The sequence below is a fragment of the Erythranthe guttata genome, chromosome 2, assembly GCF_056151865.1.
Source record: "Erythranthe guttata isolate IM_541 chromosome 2, IM_541, whole genome shotgun sequence".
NCBI lineage: Eukaryota > Viridiplantae > Streptophyta > Magnoliopsida > Lamiales > Phrymaceae > Erythranthe > Erythranthe guttata.
In genome coordinates this window covers 17,211,267-17,223,790 of record NC_142534.1, presented here as the reverse complement: position 1 = coordinate 17,223,790, position 12,524 = coordinate 17,211,267, and the positions used below count along the sequence as shown (strand labels likewise).

General features: G+C 36.4%; 5 protein-coding genes across 8 annotated transcripts; all 5 read right to left on the bottom strand.

The window, feature by feature from the left end:
• Positions 1-259: 259 nt before the first annotated feature.
• LOC105971171 ((+)-neomenthol dehydrogenase-like) lies at positions 260-2,601 on the bottom strand. 3 transcript variants are annotated; one of them, XM_088814228.1, is made up of 6 exons: positions 2,485-2,601; positions 2,294-2,361; positions 2,115-2,192; positions 1,593-1,631; positions 1,271-1,435; positions 260-788 (listed from the first exon to the last, which is right to left on the bottom strand). In XM_088814228.1, the coding sequence occupies exons 2-6, from the start codon at positions 2,357-2,359 to the stop codon at positions 411-413; spliced, it is 726 nt and encodes a 241-aa protein (XP_088670354.1). In that variant the 5' UTR covers positions 2,360-2,361; positions 2,485-2,601; the 3' UTR covers positions 260-410. The 3 variants fall into 3 exon arrangements, with proteins under 3 accessions (XP_088670354.1, XP_088670347.1, XP_088670351.1); XM_088814221.1 differs by having other exon boundaries at positions 2,115-2,361; XM_088814225.1 differs by lacking the exon at positions 1,593-1,631 and having other exon boundaries at positions 2,115-2,361.
• Positions 2,602-3,193: 592 nt separating this feature from the next.
• On the bottom strand, positions 3,194-5,144 carry LOC105963778 ((+)-neomenthol dehydrogenase-like). Of its 2 annotated transcripts, XM_088814204.1 has the most exons (6): positions 4,880-5,144; positions 4,652-4,769; positions 4,517-4,594; positions 4,325-4,405; positions 3,756-3,935; positions 3,194-3,678 (listed from the first exon to the last, which is right to left on the bottom strand). In XM_088814204.1, the coding sequence occupies exons 1-6, from the start codon at positions 4,900-4,902 to the stop codon at positions 3,295-3,297; spliced, it is 864 nt and encodes a 287-aa protein (XP_088670330.1). In that variant the 5' UTR covers positions 4,903-5,144; the 3' UTR covers positions 3,194-3,294. The 2 variants fall into 2 exon arrangements, with proteins under 2 accessions (XP_088670330.1, XP_088670326.1); XM_088814200.1 differs by having other exon boundaries at positions 4,517-4,769; positions 4,880-5,021.
• A 45-nt stretch (positions 5,145-5,189) lies between these two features.
• On the bottom strand, positions 5,190-6,951 carry LOC105963989 ((+)-neomenthol dehydrogenase). The gene is made up of 5 exons (XM_088814207.1): positions 6,743-6,951; positions 6,346-6,598; positions 6,094-6,171; positions 5,774-5,953; positions 5,190-5,707 (listed from the first exon to the last, which is right to left on the bottom strand). Exons 1-5 carry the CDS (start codon positions 6,760-6,762, stop codon positions 5,324-5,326), a joined length of 915 nt encoding a protein of 304 aa, XP_088670333.1. The 5' UTR covers positions 6,763-6,951; the 3' UTR covers positions 5,190-5,323.
• Positions 6,952-7,106: 155 nt separating this feature from the next.
• LOC105963776 ((+)-neomenthol dehydrogenase) lies at positions 7,107-9,129 on the bottom strand. Its single transcript, XM_012988232.2, has 5 exons — positions 8,777-9,129; positions 8,426-8,675; positions 8,045-8,113; positions 7,721-7,900; positions 7,107-7,637 (listed from the first exon to the last, which is right to left on the bottom strand). Exons 1-5 carry the CDS (start codon positions 8,794-8,796, stop codon positions 7,257-7,259), a joined length of 900 nt encoding a protein of 299 aa, XP_012843686.2. The 5' UTR covers positions 8,797-9,129; the 3' UTR covers positions 7,107-7,256.
• Positions 9,130-9,151: 22 nt separating this feature from the next.
• On the bottom strand, positions 9,152-11,073 carry LOC105963775 ((+)-neomenthol dehydrogenase). Its single transcript, XM_012988229.2, has 5 exons — positions 10,920-11,073; positions 10,535-10,787; positions 10,082-10,156; positions 9,725-9,904; positions 9,152-9,631 (listed from the first exon to the last, which is right to left on the bottom strand). The coding sequence occupies exons 1-5, from the start codon at positions 10,937-10,939 to the stop codon at positions 9,248-9,250; spliced, it is 912 nt and encodes a 303-aa protein (XP_012843683.1). The 5' UTR covers positions 10,940-11,073; the 3' UTR covers positions 9,152-9,247.
• Between the last annotated feature and the right edge of the window lie 1,451 nt (positions 11,074-12,524).

The following is a 12,524-nucleotide window of genomic DNA, read 5'->3' as shown; positions in this document are numbered from 1 at the left end:
TTTCAATTTACACCCCCTACTTGGTACATTTGTAATACGTTGCATGGACACTTCAATTTCTTAACATCTTCACGTTTCAGAAACGAAACTCATGGACACTTATCGAAAACTCGTTGGGCATTTTTTTTGTAATTTCTAATAAAATTGAAACACATTTCAGTACCAAAACCCGAAACATTCTGTTTATTCTTAGTGATTATCGATTTGATAATCAATAGTAAACCAATAATTGATACTAATATTTATTTGAATAAATATATGAAAAAAAAACTTTATCAGTAAATAAAAACATATACGCAGCGCTATATTTTCAACATTTACACGTTTTCCGTATCCTATTTTACGAGGTATGCCATTTCAACGTTTCTACATTTCAAGAGTAATAATCCTATCTTGCAACCAAACAAGGCCTAAAAAGATGATACCTGCATCCTATAAAAGAGCAAACCAGAAGGTCCATTTTCAGGCAACATAGCCAGCCTCACCGGGCTTTTGGCCCCTTGTTCAGGTGTTAGTGGGCCCGAATGTTGGCTAAGATCGGTGTGGACCCAGCCCGGACACACAGCATTTATCAGTATTTTCGGATACTTTTTAGCTAGGATTCTCGTGTATGCAGTCACTGTTGCTTTCGAGACACAGTACGCGCTCCAATAATTAGGCCACCCTTTGGCTTCTACCGAACCCTCCTTCAAGTCTTTAAGGAACTCATTTGTTTCTTGATCGATCTTCTGTTCTGTAAGGCTTTCGATGTCGTTGAGCGTATCTCTAGCCCATTTATTTTGTATACTCTAAAAAAAATTCAGCAACTATTATTTTTTAGTGCTCAAATTAGGGTTTATTGCGTTCAACACCCCTGTGTTTTCTCTAATTGCTAAAAAAACTCCATGTGTTATTTTAATAGCAAAAACATCCTCCGATTCAATTTTTTTTTTTTAGCAAATTGCCCCCTAAAAAATGCATTATAAGGGGGGTTTTGACTTTTGCTAATAGTACTAATAACAAGAAGTGAACTTTTTTTAGTATTGTAATATAGTACAGGGGTACAAAATGCAATAAACTCACTCAAACTATCATATTCGAAACGAGAATAATGGAAACAAAGTGGTCAAACATTACATTATTCGGGGAGGGGGAGAGAAATCTTTGGTAGAAAATAGCATATTTTGATCACCTAAATGTTTTGTTTAACCTCAATCGAGCTAATTCGAAGGCGAAAGGTTTTGCATATAGAGAGATGTATTTGAAATAGAAGTGTGAATAAGAGTATTACCGATAGTTTTCCCATTGTGGAGGAAACATTAACTATCCTTGGAGAATGAGATAGCTCGAGTAAGGGAATCAGTTTTTCGGCGGTGCGTTTCGTGCCGTAGTAGTTTATTTGCATACACTCTGCTGCTAATTCGTATGCAGTCCTTTTCGTTTTTCCTCCATCACTCTGCACACAAGAAAGTAAACATAAACCTTATTCTCGAATGTAACATAATCTCCAACAACTAACAAAGAAACATAGTACTGTAAATTAAGCGGGCATTAGTAACGGATTTTCCAGTAAAGGCAGAGCGCAGAATGAACTACGAACAACGGAAACTTACTGCGCCGTCGGTAATTCCACTAACCCCAGCATTGTTCACCTGCACATTAAATACGAAAAACGAAGAATTTTGAATCTTCTGATATCCTATATTCATCAAAATAATTTTATTCGTAAGGCTGTTAAACAAGCAAATATAAACCCCTTATAATCATACGTCGAGATATGCATCCACACACACACACACATATATATATCATATATGTATATATACATATCAAAAGCTAAACCTATCTTGACCTGAAGATCACTACAATAGCCCCCTTCAATTTCTAATTTATCGATTGCATCAGTTCCATCACTGAATGAATAAAGATACAAATACATTACAAATAAGCCCAGACTTTCACATTGATCCTTGTGTACTTTTCGGCTAAATTGATCCTAAAATTTAATTTTCCAGTAAAATTCATGGTAAGAAATTAACCTAATTGCACATAAGCCATTGCTCAAAGCAAAGAATCACGAAATAAAGGAAAATTCAAAAAAATTCAAAATTAAGAAAACAGTCTCCGATGATTACCAAGATATCAAGCTTTCCGATTTGGGAATTAATAAACCCAACGAGGGAATCGATGCTTGCTGAATCCATTACATCGAGCTGATGAAACATTAGGTTATCAGAGAGACCAAAGCTTTTGAGTTTTTCAACAGCTTCAAACCCTGGCTTTTCGTTTCGTGCAGTCAAAATTACAGAAATACCTTCAGATGCCAGCTGTCTGCATATCTCGAATCCAATCCCTTTGTTTCCCCCGGTAACAACTGCATACCTACAATTATATACATACACACATATATGTATGTATATGTTAGGGCCTGGGGGTAAATATTATTTCTGGAATAATTGATCGGAATAATTAAAAGAATTTCGCGAGATTGTAGTTTGTACTAACTTCATGATTGCAGTACTTTTGAGAGTTGATCCAGCCATGGGTGGTGAAGAAGCAGCTGATGAGTTTTTCATTCACAGTTTCAGTATGAGTATTTGTTTTTCCGTTTTATTTTTTAGTGTAATAAATAATAATTAATTATAATATATTACTATAATATTGCCCACGTGTTGCTTTACTATAAATTTTATTGGGAAATTACAGTTTTCACCCCTCAAGTTTACATTGATTTCACATTTGGTACCCATGTTCACAAAGAACACATTTGATCTCTCGCGTTTCAAAAATTTAACATTTTTTGTCATTTTCGTCAATTTACCGTCAATTTGTCAGTTAAGGCAGTATTTGGCTGTTTGGGACATGCTTGATTCCGTTAGTACTAACGGAAAATTGACGGGAGGACTAAAAATGTGGAATTTCTGAAACATGAGGGACTAATTAAATGTGTTTTTTTGTGAACATGAAGGAGCAAATATGAAATCGGTGCAAACTTGAAGGATGAAAACTGTAGTTTTCCCAAATTTTATTTATACATCAAGATTATTAAATATTTATTTAAAGTTACACTCAATGAATTTCACGGGATAAAGTCTTACCACACACGTGAACTGATAATTAACAACGTATTTCACCGGAAGTAGCATCTCAAAAAATCGATTAGACATTCATCGTAATTTGATCCAAACTCAAATAAAATCAACCACTTGATGAATTGGAGCCAAGACAAGCATTTTTGCAATAGATCAACCGTCCGTTTATACATAAACACGCGCACATACGAATGCGTATGAATGATGAAATGATACATACTCGTCATTCCACAAAAGACGAAACTTCCTTCTGTAAAAAGAACATTCCGGAAGGGCCGTCATCAGGCAACAATGCCAGCTTAACAGGACCTTCTGCACCTTCCTCTACAGTCAACACACCACTATTGTAGTTGATATCTGTTTTAACATAACCAGGGCAAACGCAATTAATCCGAAAACTCGGGTATTTCTTTGCAAGAATTCTCGTGCCGGAATTCATAGCTGCTTTAGAGATAACATATGCAGCAAAAATGTCAGGCCAGCCTTTGTCTTCTAAACAACCTTCTTTGAAATCTTTAAGGAACACATTTATAATCTCGTCGATTCTTTCTTCCGTAAGATTTTCGATACCGTTGAGTACCCCTTTTGCCCATTCATTTGGTATATACTGACAAAATGAAGTCGCTTACATATTCAGAAAAAAAAAATAGGTCGCTTGTATACTGAAAAAACGAAGTTGGTTACCTTAAGCTGCCCCATTGAAGAGGAAACATTGACAATTCTTGGCGATTTAGACCGGTGGAGTACGGGAAGAAGTGCTTCGGTAATTCTTTTGGGACCGTAATAGTTTGTTTGAAGGCACTCTGCTGCTAAGTCGTACGTTTGAGTCATTATCGCGCCCCAATTCATTTTTTCACTTCCTTTCTGAATTTCAATTTCACACAGTAGAAACAGAGAAGCATTGTGAAAATCATATTCGACATGTATAATATGTATATAAGCATTGATCGTTTTGGGTTTATTGCAATTAGTACCCCTGTGTTATATCGAATTGCTAAAACAAATTAGTACCTCTGAGTCAATTCTTTTTAGCGCAACCCCCAAAGCAGGTGTACTAATTGCTAAAAAAAATTAAATCATCCGATGGTTTTTGCCAATAAAATAACGTGGGGTGGTTTTTTTAACAATTCGATATAACACATGAGTACTAATTGCAATAAACTCGAGGTTTTATTGTGCATGAAAAGATACGTATACGATCTTTAAAATTGATCCGCCACACGATAAGAAAACGAAAAAAAATACTGAATTACCCTACTAGCATCTTGCTGCAAAGCTCTCCAGGCATCGTCGTCGGCGTCGACTAAGGCTCCGAGAACACCTGCATTGTGCACCTGCAAATTATGAAATCATTACATTCAAAACACATCAATTATTCTGCAATTCACAAATTTATAAAAATTAAAAAGGAAAAAAAGAAAAAAAGAAAGAAAGTTTGTTCATACCAAGATATCGAGCTTTCCGAAATGGGAATCGATAAATTGAGCAAGAGAAGCAATACTTGCTAAATCAGTGACGTCAAGCTGATGAAAGACGACGTCATCATCAGAAATCCCAGAAGAACCTTTGAGTTTTTCGACAGCTGCAAGCCCTCTTTGTTCATTTCGAGCTGTCATAATTACGGTAATACCCTCAGATGCTAACTGCCTGCAAATCTCTAGTCCAATTCCTTTGTTTGCCCCAGTTACAACAGCACATCTGCAGTTATAATTTATTTTTATTAAAAAAAAATAGAGAAACCCAGAAAATACTTTTTATTTTGTTGCTGAATTTAAGAAATTAAGAAAGAGAAAGTGTATAAGTCTTACTTCTGCAGGGTGAATTCCGCCATGGATGGAAGGCTCAAAGCTCAAATTTATTTGGAAGTGTGGTTTGTGGTGGTGGATTTTTGAAATATATGGATTTAGGTATAAAAAAGCCAACCACGTATGCATGGTGTACAGAGACAGGTGAGTGAGATGTGCACGACTTTGGAACATTATTTGAAATCGGAATTGGAATTTCTGAATTCCGATTAAGAAATATCCGAATTTGGAACCGTATTTTTTTATTCCGCAATCTCCGATTCTTCTGAATTTATTTGGAATGAAATTGGAATGGTACATAAAATTACCAGAATTTGGACAAAAAAACATCGTTTTCGATACTATATTCACGATACAATCATACTACACAGAGTATGTATCCACAATCCATTTATTCATTTATATATAAAAACACACGTACGCATATAAATAATCGATGCACACTAATTATTCCTCGAAAGAGGAAACTTCCTTCCTGAAAAAGAACATTCCAGAAGGACCATCATCAGGGATCAAAGCCAGCTTCACTGGACTTTCTGCACCTTCTTCTACACTCAACATACCCGTACCGTAGTTCATATCGGTATTAACATATCCAGGGCAAACGCAGTTAATACGAAAACTCGGGTATTTCTTGGCAAGAATTCTCGTGTATGCACTCACGGCTGCTTTAGAGACTATATACGCAGCAGAATATTGAGGCCAGCCTTTCGCTTCTACGGACCCTTCTTTGAAATCTTTAAGGAACGCATTCACAACCTCGTCGATTCTTTCTTCTGTTAGATTCTCGGCATCGTTCAGTATCCCTTTAGCCCATTCACTCGGAATATGCTGAAAAAAAAGAACAAGTATATATTTGAGTAGTTCTTCGACTTATGAAATTGAGAATACTAGTACCTTGAGCTTCCCCATTGAAGACGAAACATTGACAATCCTAGGAGAATCAGACAACTGGAGCAGGGGAAGAAGTGCTTCGGTAATTCTTTTCGTGCTGTAATAATTTGTTTGAAGACATTCTTCGGTCAAGTCGTAGTTCTCTGTCATTATCCCGGTCCAGTCGATTTTTGCTCCTCCGGCCTATTTTTTCACATCGTAGTTTGTATGACAAGGCAGAGAGAAGTGTGCCGACTTTAGAATGCAATACAAATTACACACATGTTTTGGGTGTTTCACAAAAAAATCGGATCCGTATATCGTTTTAAGAAAGACGAACTTACCCAACCGGCAGTAGCCGCATTTGTGGCTCTCCAAGCATCACCATCGACTATTGCTCCAAGAATCGCTGCATTGTTAACCTGCAAACGTAGCCACAACTTAGCTATATCTATATATATATATATGACATCAAACGAGAACAAGGAATCATCAAATTCGAAACAAATCATATATTACAGTAGTGTTAAAGATCTAATTATTTATTTCATTCCAATAATACCAATAGAAGAGAATCTAAAAAGATGTGTTCATACCAAGATATCGAGCTTTCCGAATTGGGACTTGATAAATTCGGCGAGGGAATCAACACTTGCTAAATCAGTGACGTCAAGCTGATGAAAGACGACGCCATCATCGGAAATGCCAGAAGACCCTTTGAGATTTTCAACAGCTGCAAGCCCTCTTTGTTCATCTCGAGCTGTCAAAATTACGGTAATACCCTCAGATGCTAACTGCCTGCAAATCTCTAGTCCGATTCCTTTGTTTGCTCCGGTAACAACAGCATATCTGCAGTTAGAATTTTTTTGGGGAAAAAACAAAAAAAAAAGCCTTAGTTAATTAGGAATAAATGGATTCAGCAAATGTTGGAAATTAATTACCACCCCAAAAAGGAGAGGGAAAGGGACGAAGTGTTGGAAATTGAACGATTACTTCTTCGTGATTTCCGCCATGGTGGAAGCTGAAGCTCGAGCACAAGTGATCTAATCGTGTTTGCGATGTTGATTTTGAACCTACACGATCCGAAGTGTATGCATGGAGTACACACAGAAAATTCAAACAGGCAGAAAATTCAAACAAGCAGAAAATTCAAACCATCAGAAAATTCAAAAGTTAAAAGCAATTGACAAAGTCTTGATGACAATAAGTCTTCAATTTTGATTCTTCTATTTATTTTCATTCGCTCACTTGATTACATCGACTCAAAAATGAAATAAAATAAAAATAATAAAATAAATCGACTCCCAACTCCAAAATTCAAATATTTGCCAACTTCGATTTTTCACCATTTGCACCATTTATGAACAGAATAATTCGATTTTTCAAAAATAAAATACCTTACAAATGGTTTGCCGTTTCAAACGGTTCAAAACGACCCAATTTTCCGGTTTTCCGGAATACAATTCATTAGTTATAACAAATACATATAGCAATACAATTTTCATCATTACTCAAAAGAAGCCACTTCCTTCCTCGAAAAGAACATTCCAGAAGGACCATCGTCGGGCATCAATGCCAGCTTCACCGGACTTTCTGCACCCTCTTCCGCAGTCAACGCACCAGTACTGTAGTTGATTTCGGTTTTAACATAACCAGGGCAAACACAATTAATCCGAAAACTCGGGTATTTCTTTGCAAGAATTCTCGTGTGGGCATTCATCGCTGCTTTAGAGAGTATATACGCAGCAAAAAGCTCAGGCCAGCCTTTGCCTTCTAAACCCCCGTCTTTCAAGTCTTTCAGGAACATATTCAGCACCTCGTCAATTCTTTCTTCCGTAAGTTTTTCGGTATCGTTTAGTACCCCTTTCACCCATTCACTCGGTATATTCTGAAACAATAAAGTTTTTAAATCAATTATTCCCCAAAAAAAAAAACAAAAAAAAAAAAAAAAAAATTAATACGATTGATTACCTTAAGCTTCCCGCTTGTAGAGGAAACATTGACAATCCTCGGTGATTGAGAGAGGTGGAGTAGGGGAAGAAGTGCTTCGGTAGTTTTTTTGGCGCCGTAATAGTTTGTCTGAAAGCACTCTACTGCTAACTCGTACGTTTGACTCATTGTCTCTCTCCAATTCGTTTTTTCCCCTGCCGTCTGTATTCATTCACACAGTATTATTTACTTCGATTTCCCGACATCAGAAGTGTTGTATAACAAGGCAGATATAATTGCCGACATTAATTAGATTACAATACAATTACACAAAATGCATGATAAACGAATAAACGAACTTTTTACCCCACTGCCAGTTGATGCTCTCCAAGCATCACCGTCCACCACGGCTCCAAGAATCCCCGCATTGTTGACCTATATATACAATATACATATATATAAACAACACGAAAAAAAAATGATGTAAGAGAAAATCAACTGCCGATTCTTATTTCGATAAAAGCCTAATACAGCGAGAAAATCGAGCAATATCATATAACAATTCAGACACAATGATTATGTTAAAACTTAAAACAATAAGCAGCAAATAAGAATCATCAAATTCAAAAAATTCAAAAACAAATCGATCTTTCACATTGGTTAAATATCTTTTACTTCATTAATCTTCATGTAGTGACAAATAATAAATACCACTAAAAGAAAAAATTAAACAAATAAAATACAAACCAAGATATCGAGCTTTCCAAATTGGGAATTGATAAATTGAGCGAGGGAATGAATACTTGATAAATCAGCCAAATCAAGCTGATGAAATACGACGTCGTTTGAAAGCCCAGACCCTAATTTGAGATTTTCGACAGCTGCGAGCCCTCTTTGTTCATCACGAGCTGTCAAAATTACGGTAATACCCTTAGATGCTAACTGCCTACAAATCTCTAGCCCAATTCCTTTGTTTCCCCCAGTTACTACAGCATATCTGCAGTTACAATTCATTTCTTTATTTATTAAAAAAGAAAAAGCAAAAAAGAAAAAATGGCCGAAGTTTGCAAATTAAAAAAGAGGAAAGTGCTTAGTTACTTCTTAGTGACTGCCGCCATAGATGGGAAAGCTCAAGCTCAAATGTTATCGTGTTGTTGGCGGTGTTTATCTTTGAATGGTGGTGGATTATTACAATTTTAAGGGCAAATTACCTTTTAAGGTAAGTTCAATTACAAAAATACCCCTCATTCTTTAAAATTCAGTCAACCTATGTATTGTCTCACGCGTTCGTATTTACTTATTGAGAATTATTTGTAAATTAACCGTAACTCAAGGGATGGTCGTAATTTACCCTATCTTTAAACTAGTTACGAATTACGAGCCGCACTCGGCAAGTCTTAATCGAAGGCGAAGGGGCTACCGGTTGGAGCCTGAGCCTTCCATTTGTTTATCTAGTCCAGTTTCATAAATTGGTGAAATTCGAATTTGGTTGACTTTATATATCTTCTTGCCAATTATATATAGATATTAAAGAAAAAAAAGTTTACATATTTTCAAAATCCAGACTCATTATTCCTCAAAAGAAGAAACTTCCTTCCTAACAAAGAACATTCCAGAAGGTCCATCATGAGGCATCAAAGCCAGCTTCACTGGACTTTCTGCACCTTCTTCTACACTCAACACACCCGTACCGTAGTTCATATCGGTTTTAACAAATCCGGGGCAGACGCAGTTAATATGAAAACTCGGGTGTTTCTTGGCAACAACTCTCGTGTAGGCGTTCATGGCTGCTTTAGAGACTATATACGCAGCAAAATACCGAGGCCATTTTTTGTCTTCTAACAACCCCTCTTTGAAGTCTTTAAGGAACACATTCAAAACCTCGTCGATTCTTTCTTCTGTTAGATTTTCAACATCGTTCAGTATCCCTTTTGCCCATTCGTTCGGTAAGTTCTGAAACGAGAAAGTTTAGACGTATTCAAAAACGATTCTATAATTATGCTCTATTACATTTACAACCCCAATAAGGGTATTTACGTAATATACCTTGAGCTTTCCCATTGAAGAGGAAACATTGACGATCCTAGGAGAATCGGAAAGCTGAAGAAGGGGAAGCAGTGCTTCGGTGGTTCTTTTGGCACCGTAATAATTTGTCTCAAGGCACTCTGCTGCTAACTCGTACGTTTGACTCATTATCTCATTCCAGTTGATTTTTGCCCCTCCAGCCTTTGCTCATACAATTTAAAAAAAAAACGAGCATTTAGAATATACGTTTCAGTACAACTAGACGATGCATATTTCGACGTAATTATGTATCTGTTGGTGGTTTTATTACACAGGATTATCAATTTATTGGTAAACTCGAGTAAACGTATATAAAATAAAAAGATGAAACGAACTTACCCCACTAGCAGCTTCAGTCGAAGCTCTCAGAGCATCAGCATCGACCAAGGCTCCACCGATCCCTGCATTGTTCACCTGCAAAGTGGCATCGATTTTAGCTACATATATATACTACACATGAACAACAATGGAAAACACAAAGCCACTAGGGTATAGTCGGGAAAAGAAAACAGACAAACGGTAGACCTCGATTCCAAGGGACATGATAGTCAGATTAAACAAGAACCAACCATCAAACCATGGTTAATTCAAAACAAAACCATAACTACTGTAGTTAATAACAACTTAATTCTTCATAATTAAACATTCTGACCAAAAAAATATCAAGTAAAACTGGCTCAATAATCATAATTAAATCTGAATTCTGAACCACTAAATAACATATAAATTAAAGCACAAAAAATAAGGGGAAAAACAATCGGATCCAAAGAGAATAAATACTTCCGCACATACCAATATATCAAGCTTTCCAAATCGAGAATTGATAAATTGAGCGAGGGAATCGATACTTGCTGAATCAGTGACAGCTAGCTGATGAAAGATGACGTCATCATCAGAAATGCCAGAAGAACCTTTGAGTGTTTCGACAGCTGCAAGCCCTCTTTGTTCATCACGAGCTGTCAAAATTACGGTAATACCCTCAGATGCTAACTGCCTGCAAATCTCTAGCCCAATTCCTTTGTTTGCCCCAGTAACAACAGCACATCTGCAGTTAGAAAATTTTACAGAGGAAAAAAATAATGGATTCAGATGATTGTAGAAATTACTCCCCCGAGAAATTAAAAGGAAGAAGATGGGAGAAATTTTGGAAATTGAACAAAAGGCGGTGCTTAGTTACTTCTTGTTAACTTCCGCCATTGATGGAATTGGAAGCTTCAGCTCAATTAGTCGTGTGTTTGTGATTATTATTTTGGATTATGGAGGGTTTAATTTAAACTAGAAATTTGGGGGATTTAGGCCCACGTGTATGCATGGAGTACACAAATCAGAAATATTATTGATGATGCTAAAGTATAGCTCACCTAGGATGATGTAGAAAACAAGCAGGGAGAGCAAAGCTGATCAATAGCTATTCAACTCGATGATCCTGAGGTCCCTACAAAATGAGCACACGTGAACTAAGCCGGGGTTGATCCGGCGGAAACCCCTCCGACGCTCAAGTCAGATGTACGGATCGTAGAGAAAAGTAGAGAGAATAAACTTGTGGTCGATTATCAATAAAAATGAGAACGTACCTTTACAAATGAATAAAACTTCTATTTATATATCGTTGAATGGGTTGGGCTTACTTTGTTGGGCCCAAGCCTTATTGTTAAGTGTATATTTTTACACTTTATCGTATCTTTTTATTTGAGCTTTTGGTGTGTTTTAACGATAATTGGTGCTTAAAAAGTTGATTTATTGTATTTTAGGTACAAATTGAAGAATTGGAAAAGTATGGGGTCAAAACTGCAATTTTGGAGAAAATATGGGCCAAAAGTGAAAAAAGCAGAATTCTGGAGAATAGACCGCGCGGCCGTGCGGATTTTAGGCATAAATCTCACACGGCCGTCCGGATGGGCGAGTTGGCGCAGTGAGGGAATCTTAATTGTACAAGGAAACTGCCTTCTTCCCCAAGTTTTTCACCCTATATAAGACCAAGCCAAGCACACAATTAGAGGGCCATCTTTTGACGCAAATTCAAGAGCAAAGAAGATCAACGAAGATTCAAGCATAGTTTTTCTTATTTAATTTATTTATTTTATTTTATTTATCATAAGAATTACGAGTAGCTAAGTTTTTATTTCTAGGATTTTATTTGGAACCCTATGTGGGATTTATGAACCCAATTCTATGATTTTATGCAAGTTTTAATTCCGGATTATTTCTTCTACTTGTTTTATTAAGTGCATGAACTTGATCAACTTATGTGCTTTTATGTTATTGTTAATCGCATGAATCGGAAGATCGGGTTAATAATTAGAACTGTGGTAGAAGAGCCTTTGTGGTATTAACATAGGAATATAGTTAATCTCTTAGGTAGCCATTATTGAGATTTGTGCTTAATGCTGTGTTCTAGAATTAATTGCATAGGAATATAGTAATTGAATCTAGAGTATTAGAATTGTAATACACGCGGAAGCGGGTTATGATTATTTTAGCATCTCAGGTTAATAATCCGGGTTAATTGCTTGCATAATTGAAGGAATTGGGGGAATAATAATCACATAGGGGGAAGAATAAAATCCTAGGCTTGTCTACTTTGATTAATCTTCGTTTTTAATTGCTTTCGTGTTCTTGTCTTTTTAATTTGCTTTTTAAATTAGTTTAATTTAGTTATTTCTCCCTAAAGTCGACTGTGTAGGGTGGGCTTGATAATAATTGGTAGAATTTAGCGTCTAGGATTAGATAATTAAATATTCCCTGTGGGTTCGATATCCGGACTTAATTGTCCACTATATTA

Bases quoted from the DNA above. Each gene is read 5' to 3' on its own strand.
- LOC105971171 (XM_088814221.1), bottom strand. From the start codon at position 2,555: ATGAAAAACTCATCAGCTGCTTCTTCACCACCCATGGCTGGATCAACT. The intron at 2,362-2,484 runs GTTAGTACAAAC...ATATAATTGTAG, and splicing joins AAAAGTACTGCAATCATGAA to GTATGCAGTTGTTACCGGGG. The intron at 1,436-1,592 runs GTAAGTTTCCGT...TCTTGTGTGCAG, and splicing joins GTGGAATTACCGACGGCGCA to AGTGATGGAGGAAAAACGAA.
- LOC105963989 (XM_088814207.1), bottom strand. From the start codon at position 6,762: ATGGCGGAAATCACGAAGAA. The intron at 6,172-6,345 runs GTATGAACACAT...CTACGTTTGCAG, and splicing joins TCGGAAAGCTCGATATCTTG to GTTAACAATGCAGCGATTCT. The intron at 5,708-5,773 runs GTACTAGTATTC...CTTTTTTTTCAG, and splicing joins CTTCAATGGGGAAGCTCAAG to CATATTCCGAGTGAATGGGC.
- LOC105963775 (XM_012988229.2), bottom strand. From the start codon at position 10,939: ATGGCGGAAGTTAACAAGAA. The intron at 10,157-10,534 runs GTATGTGCGGAA...GCCACTTTGCAG, and splicing joins TTGGAAAGCTTGATATATTG to GTGAACAATGCAGGGATCGG. The intron at 9,632-9,724 runs GTATATTACGTA...TTCTCGTTTCAG, and splicing joins CTTCAATGGGAAAGCTCAAG to AACTTACCGAACGAATGGGC.
- LOC105963778 (XM_088814200.1), bottom strand. From the start codon at position 4,902: ATGGCGGAATTCACCCTGCAGAA. The intron at 4,406-4,516 runs GTATGAACAAAC...CATAATTTGCAG, and splicing joins TCGGAAAGCTCGATATCTTG to GTGCACAATGCAGGTGTTCT. The intron at 3,936-4,324 runs GTAATTCAGTAT...ATTGAAATTCAG, and splicing joins TGCAGCAAGATGCTAGTAGG to AAAGGAAGTGAAAAAATGAA.
- LOC105963776 (XM_012988232.2), bottom strand. From the start codon at position 8,796: ATGGCGGCAGTCACTAAGAA. The intron at 8,676-8,776 runs GTAACTAAGCAC...TTGTAACTGCAG, and splicing joins ATGGCGGCAGTCACTAAGAA to ATATGCTGTAGTAACTGGGG. The intron at 7,638-7,720 runs GTAATCAATCGT...TTATTGTTTCAG, and splicing joins CTACAAGCGGGAAGCTTAAG to AATATACCGAGTGAATGGGT.